Below are 7,858 nucleotides of genomic sequence, written 5' to 3'. Positions count from 1 at the left end.
ACTATAGAATGAATATTGTCAAGTTCAAACGGCTGCTTAATTTTAATCATTCTGGGTAAAAATTAGATTTTTTTTTTTAAAAAAAAAAAAAATAAAACTGGGAAAAAATTAGCTCTGTAAAGCTATCTTTTTTGTCAGTAATAAAAGTTGGAAAATACTTGATTCATCATCAGCCACAAGAAATAGCGACATATACAGAGATCGAGTTGCAAACATATATATATATATATGGTTCACCAAAAATAAATTAAAACCGAAGCAAATAGATCAGCGTGGACGCGGCAGTCGACCAAATAGGCATGAAAATGGGAGTTGGGATAGTGATTAGAGATGCAGAAGGGGGGTTTGTTGCAGCAAGGGCACACCAAATTCCCTTCATAGTAGGCCCACTAATGGCTGAGGCAATAGCAGTTTGGCATGCTATTACGTTCGGGAGCTAGGTGGGGATACAAAAGGTAATTCTGGAGGGGGATTCTTTGGTGGTGATGTCGAATTTGAAGCGGACAGAGGTTTGTAATCAAGCATATGGACAGGTTATTGAAGATATACGGTCTAGCTTTCTTTCTTTTAGCTCTGTACGTTGGTGTGAATCATGTGAAGAGAGGTGCTAATATGGCAGCCCCTTTGATTGTTAAATATGCTATTTCTAAGTCTGAAGATAAGACTTGGAGAGGGGAGTGTCCTTTCTCTCATTCAAACGACTGCTTAATTTTAATCATTCTGGGTAAAAATTAGATTTTTTTTTTTAAAAAAAAAAAAAAAAAAAAACTGGGAAAAAATTAGCTCTGTAAAGCTATCTTTTTGGTCAGTAATAAAAGTTGGAAAATACTTGATTCATCATCAGCCACAAGAAATAGCGACATATACAGAGATCGAGTTGCAAACATATATATATATATATGGTTCACCAAAAATAAAACCGAAGCAAATAGAGAGGATTATGACATATGAGCGTGATTTTATTGCAACCAATTACGTGAATAACGTAATATGGCTTCTGCACACGTGTACGTACGTGTGCACACAAAGCCTTTAAGCTTTTATTACATCACATACTATTATATATTACTAGCTAGTAGCTAGTTTCCTTCCTCTTGATCAACAACTAATTCAAGGGCAGAAGACAACCTTGTAGTTAGTCCCACCGGGGCACGTGAATGTGCTTGTTTGGTCATCCTTAGGGTAACTATAAGCATCTGGGCAGCGAGTCTTAAAAAATCTGGAATAATCGGTAGGTCCACAGCTTCCAGAATTGCAACAATATTCATCGGTTTTGAACACCGTACATGGATTGTTACAGCCGTCAGTCGCCCTCAACTGATTGGGGCACTGCCCGTTGATATCAGCAGTACATCTTATACCACGGGTGCACCCATTAGACGTGGGGCTAAATTCCATAGCAACATTAAACCCATCAATAAGAGAGATATCGAAGAAGTCCAAGTTGTTAAATTGGTTCAATGCATATTCGGCAAGGGTGTTTGGGGGTACACCATAGGCTTGGCATTGGAGAAGCCCGCCGCAGTCACCGGTCTGGCATTTGCCACGTCCAGAACCGTCAAAATTGCACCCTGTTCGAGGCCAAATGCGAGCTCCTTTAGTGCCGGCATTAACATCAAGGCTCCATGTTTGGCCTTGGTTGAGCTGCCTGCCGCCACCAGGTACTGCCCCCGCCCAAACTGTGAAGGGGCAGTTGTTGGTTATGTCAAATCTTGCTGCATGGGAAAGACTGAAGCAGAGAGTGATGAAAATGAAGAAGAAAATGGATCTATTTTTGGAGAGATTCATTTTGTGAAGAGAGAGATATTGTGGTAAGCTCTTGTGGTTTGTGAGGGAGATGCGTAGGGGTTTATATAAGGTGAGCTTGGGATGGTTTTGGCCTTCTAGGAAGGCGCGTAGGTCCTACATGCCAGTGACCTGGCGAAATTCTATTGGCTAGCTAGATTGTCCAGCTTTTGTTGGAAAATTTGACATCGTACTTTTTATCTTTGGCTAGACTTGAAGGCAAGTCAACAAATTATTGGGAAAAACCCAACCTCAGCCACTGTAGTCATCCACTAAAATTTTCTTTTAGAAATGATTCTTTTATATATATATATTTTTATATTTTTTGTTCATTGTTTTTTTTAAAAAAAATTAACATTAGATTTATAGAACTCACAAGGACACACATGTGAGTCCTACAAATTTAATGGTTGATTTAGAAAAAAAAATATACAAATAATGTACATATAATCTCATTTTCTTTTGGGAACCCTTGTTTTCTCTCTCCTAAAAAACCTTGATCTATTTGAAAAACTTTATGCAACAAAAACCATGGCCATGGGTGTGCTGCTCTCCCCCTTCGATCTTCTTCCTTTTTTCTCTCATATGCATCCAGCATCCTCCTTCTTTTCCTCTTTGTTTCCACCTCTTTTGAAACCCCTATCCTGCTAGAGTTTGTTCCGCCTCTTTGTTTCTCCCTTTTTTTTTTGCCGGCCTCGTTTCTTGGTCTTCGTGCAAAAAATTAATAAGCTGGCCACATCATTCATTTGATACATTCCCTTTTAATTTATGTTTTCTCTTGTGCTTCTTATTGGGTTGCCCAGTCCTAATTTGTTACTCTTAGTTGTAGACTTGTAGTACTTTTGCTTGTGTTATGTACTTAAAAACAAAACAAAATAAAACAAAACAAAAATAAAATGGTAAAAAAAACAAAAACAAAAGCCAATGACCTATGTCTCGTCGTTCTGATCCTTTGTCCTTCTAATCCTTTATATGTGCATAAAGTAATTCTAGGTGCATGACATTTGTGAACGATGCTTTTGGTCCCTAGTTAATATTACTTCTAGATCGTTTCACTTATAATCCTTTCAACACTTTTAAATTTTTTTAATTAATTTTTCTTTAGATGGGGAGTTTTCAACCCAATCTATAAAATTTATATTTGTTTTAGATCACGTGATTGTTACATACATTTTTAAAAAATACATGTAAAAAACATATATTCTATTAAAAATATTTATAAGAATCATATGTTTCAAGGCAAATATTAAATACTTATCGAATTAAGCACATGTAAATATGAAATGAAGCCAAATCTTTTATAAAAATATGATAAAAAATAACGTGTGACATCATGGTGTAGGATTTTTAATGGGTAAAAATGAAATTTTTATCTCATAATTTTTATACGTGATGGTTAATTGAAATTACCACGTAAACATGTGAGGATGTTTATGATGCATATATGTCGGCCTGACTTGGACTTCTCCAAGTCGACAAGTGGAGTCTTGCTAGCAATTAAGAAGGCTAAGGTGTCTGAAAGAGAGAGCCACTCATTCATGTGGATGAAAGCAAACTAGCTACCAATGCAAATCACATATATTATCCGTGTATTTTTTATTTTTATTTTATTTTATTTTTCTCTCTTTAATTTTCTCTTTCTTTTCGATGAATCGCATTTTCTTGACAATCTTAACATTTTTCATTTACTTTTCTTTCTTTATTGGATAATGCTCTGGCTCACTCCTGTAGTACTAATTAATTAGTTTTCAGATTAGTCTTTACTAAAAAATAAAAATAAAAAATTAAGAATAATGGACACTGTAACATCAACGTAATATAAAATAAAAGGGAAATCGAAAATAAGTATTTAGAATTAGTAAGTTGTACTAATCCTCCTTTAAACATAATATAAAAGATTGAACCAATTTTATCCAGAGCAAAAGAAATTGATTAAAAAAAAAAAAAAAAAAAACTAGCTTTATTGCACCATGATTAGCTTACCAAGAACAACATGCTGCTAAGTACATTAGGCGTATCTGCCGCGTATGATCTAGTACTAGATATATATATGGGCCAACAGAGAAATTTGCATTGGAGATTAACATAAACGTAAAACAATTAGTGGATATGTTATGTGAAAAAATAAACTATCCAGATGAAATGATTGGAGGAGAATTTCAGTTATTTTTTACTAAAAATAATTTTAACTTTTATTTTTCTATGGAACAATCTTTAATAATTTTTTCATTGGAGGCAAGCTAGACTCGGTTATAAAGAGGGGTTTGTGGGACTGAAATATACCTTGTATTCATGTTAAAAAAAAAAAAAAAAAAAAAAAGGGAATTATAAAATAGTAACAAAGTTGAAAGAAATTAGAAATTTTTTCAATTCAAACTAATATATGCTCTTAATTTTAGCATTTAATTCTCATATACTCTATTAAAAATATATGTATAAATTAAAAATGCATATAAAAATTATACGTAATCTAACTTAAATATTTGAATAGACTGATATTCTAGCATCTTATAATACGAATTCCTTATGAATATTTATCCCTCAAGAGTGCCAAATTGCTTTGAGTTTTATCCCTAAAGATACCCGTGTAGATGCTAGGAATTATTCTGATTCCCGATCGCGATCTTTGAGACCTTTTTATTAGGAGACCAAGCACATGCTTCAATTTTGATGAATAAAATGCGAATATTTATCCGTATGTATATAATTCTTTCCTGATCTATTTTGCTTACTTTTCTATACAATGGGACCCAATTTTTATTAAAAAAAAAAAAAAAAATTATAAATATTTATTGCATAATCGTTGACATAACTGAGTCTGGGGCAGGGGCCGGACCCACTTGTATGGCTGTCTTCCCAAAAGTTTTAAAATTTCTCTTCAAATATATAATTTTATAAATTTGTCCTGCAAAAATAATATTTTTTAAGTTTTTAGTCGCTAAAATTATAACGTTTCTAAAAAATTAATGTGAAAATTCACGTGAGACTTACCACGTTAGACGCTAAAATATGAACAAACTATCCTATAAATTTGTAAAGAAATTATAGAAAAAATTGTACTACACAAGCATTTTCCAACTTTTACTACATACCATCAAGATACCTTTATACGGAGCTAATTTTTACCCAGATAATTTTATTTTTTTTTTAAATCTAATTTTTACTCAGATTAAGCAAAAGAGCCGGCTTAACATGTTAATTCATTCTATAGTTAAACTAAAAAGGTGTCGGTCACCTCAAAATACCAAAATTTACGTTGTATTAGTAGAAATAAAGTTTAACAATTAATATTTATTTTCAATACATTTTAAAAAAAAAAAAAAAAAAAATAGTCTCACATTCCATTCATTCAAATAGAAAAATCTAGAGCAAAACGCTTAACAAAAACAATGAGAATAATAAATTGGAGAGTTTCCTTCGTATAAACTTATTCCATAAAAGAAACGCACTATCTGATCTAATTAATTTGCCTTTTTTCTGTCATGTCAAGACAATCGCATCAAGTACTTTGTTTATATTTTGAATTTGAATAGAGTTTGAATAGAATTCAGTTACAATCGTATTAGATATTGTATACGTTGATTATAAATAGAAACCAGACCCAAAGATTCAATTAGTCTGATTTACCAAAACTCATGTGTTATTATAGGTCACCCTCGAGCTTTGCACACTATTCAATACGCGCCTGGCATCTTTCCATCAATTGGCCATACCTGCTCTTATTCATCTCATCTTTCAGATATGCCTGCAGTAGCTAAAGGACATCACCTTCAAGTTCCATCTTTTGCACTCTCAGTTTCTATGAATTGAGCAACCCTCAAAGCCGCAGTGGCATCAGTAACAATCGAATCAATAATGCATGTAGTAATTTTTTGGAGTTGACAGAGTCATTAATTCACACCTCCCCATTTGATCTCTCACAATCACACTAATACTCATCCTTCTTATTAGAATATATTTCAAATATAATATTATTGATTTATATTTTCTATTTAGGTCGATTTGTGTATCTTTAAATAAGTCGATTTATAATTTAAACCAGCTCATGAAGTAATTAAGCTCAAGAAATCTAGACGCACACCCATCCTAGAATCCCAATCTTATACGCCCTGATGTGTGGCATGAGCCACGTCAAACTTTTGTTAGGATTTTGTTTTTTTGGGGTGATTCTTGTACAACTTCTTTCTCACAATCAAAATATATCAGTGGAATCATGCATGATGAGTGCAAAAAGGTTGCGAAAGGATCATTTTTCCTTCTTTTTTCAACGTCTGATGCTGAACCGACATAATTAAAAGACATGGTTTTGAAAAACAAAACGTGAGAGGTTAAATAAAATCTGCTCACTCTCTCTCTCTCTCTCTCTCTCTCTCCGTGCAAGCTTCCATGAACGTGTTTTCTTCTTTCTTCTGAAGAAAGACTCACCCTCTTGAAGTTCCGTTTTTTTTTTTTTACAAATCTCTCCAGATCTTCACTATTAAAATCCGGTCAGAGAAGCTCCGGGAGGCCCTCAAGGCAGCTGCTGCCTGGTCCAACAATGGGCGTGGCACCTGCTGCTCCGTCACTCCGCCATGTGGGCCTAGGCATGAGTCCAAAAGTGAAAAGATCCTTACAAGCCGTGCGATATGGAATCTATCATCCATTTACATACCTTTCGACAAGCCAAATCCTTCAACTCTTCAGGAGAAAACAGAGAAAATTTTTAAGTAATTAACTCGCTTGTGGTGAATTGCATCGATATTTAATTCGCTGGTGCAAGTTCTTGCAATTAAAAGCACCAAACAAAAAGATAGTTTAGACATTTAGTTATTTATTTAATAAGAATTAATAAGAATATTGCTTCTTATATTTGTTAACATAAAAAGGGGAACTTCAATAGAGGATACACTATTATGAAAATAATTAGATACCCACAAGTTCCAATCTTAAAGTCATTCTTTTCACCTGTATTTTTCTTAGAAACTTGTTAAACTATCCCAAACCAAATAACTCAATATCCAAGAAAACCAAAGCACGAAACTTTAAGCAGATGAAGCTTTCTTTCTTCTAAAGAAGAAGGGTTAAATATATAAAAGTCCCCTAAACTACCACCCTTTTTCCGGATGGCCCCCCAAACTACCAATGCTTAGATTCTGGCTCCCCAAACTATCACTTTCTGATTTTTTGGCCCCATCCGTTCATTTATGCCGTTAATTTTAAACAGAATTCCGAAAATACCCCTCCTACACTTTGAAATTCTCACAGTTAAGGGAGGGGTATTTTCGGGTTTTTGTCCAATTTCCGTTAGAATTAACGGCATAAATAGACGGATGGGGCCAAAAAATCAAAAAGTGGTAGTTTGGGGGGCCATAATCTAAGCATTGGTAGTTTGGGGGGCCATCCGGAGAAAGGGTGGTAGTTTGGGGGGCTTTTATATATTTAACCCAAAGAAGAAATAACATGTTATGAAAGCTTGCAGAGACGGAGAGAGAGAGAGAGTAGATTTTGTTTAACCTCGTTTCACTTTTTTTTTTAAAAAACAAAGAAAAAAAAGAATTGTCTTTTTCGTGTCAGGTAACGTCAATTCAGCATCTGGAAAAAAATAATCGTAGTGAAAATCTGACGTGGCACGAGCCACGTCAGGGTGTATAAAGTTGAGAGTGTAAGAGTGTCGGTCAAGCATTTTCCTAACAAGATTCGGATCCGGGTTGGTGAGCAGAGACCCACTGGCGTCATTGCCGAGTTATGTCGCCTGACTTGGAGCTAGGGGTGTAAACGAGCTGAGCTACTCGTGAGCTTACTCGGGATCGGCTCGTATAAACTCGACTCGTGCTCGAATCGATTATTAAATGAGCTATTCGTGAACACGAAAATCAAACTCGATTATTAAACAATGCAAACTCGTATAAACTCGGCTCGACTCGATTAAAGCTCGTGAACCCGCTCGTATAAGGATCGACTCGTTTATTAAGGCTCGACTCGTATATATATATATATATATATATATATATATATATATATATATATATATATATATATATGTTAAAAATAAGTTTTAATTTGTTAATATATAACTTATTTGTACAATATACTA

The 7,858-nt window shown here is 34.2% G+C and overlaps 1 protein-coding gene across 1 annotated transcript; it reads right to left on the bottom strand.

Moving 5' to 3' along the window:
- Positions 1 to 938: 938 nt before the first annotated feature.
- Positions 939 to 1,811, bottom strand: LOC133854669 (protein P21-like). The gene has a single exon (XM_062290918.1). The coding sequence runs from the start codon at positions 1,786 to 1,788 to the stop codon at positions 1,111 to 1,113; it is 678 nt and encodes a 225-aa protein (XP_062146902.1). The 5' UTR covers positions 1,789 to 1,811; the 3' UTR covers positions 939 to 1,110.
- Between the last annotated feature and the right edge of the window lie 6,047 nt (positions 1,812 to 7,858).

Source organism: Alnus glutinosa, chromosome 13 (assembly GCF_958979055.1).
Source record: "Alnus glutinosa chromosome 13, dhAlnGlut1.1, whole genome shotgun sequence".
In the NCBI taxonomy this organism is placed as follows: Eukaryota; Viridiplantae; Streptophyta; class Magnoliopsida; order Fagales; family Betulaceae; genus Alnus; species Alnus glutinosa.
This window is presented reverse-complemented; position numbering and strand designations above follow the sequence as displayed.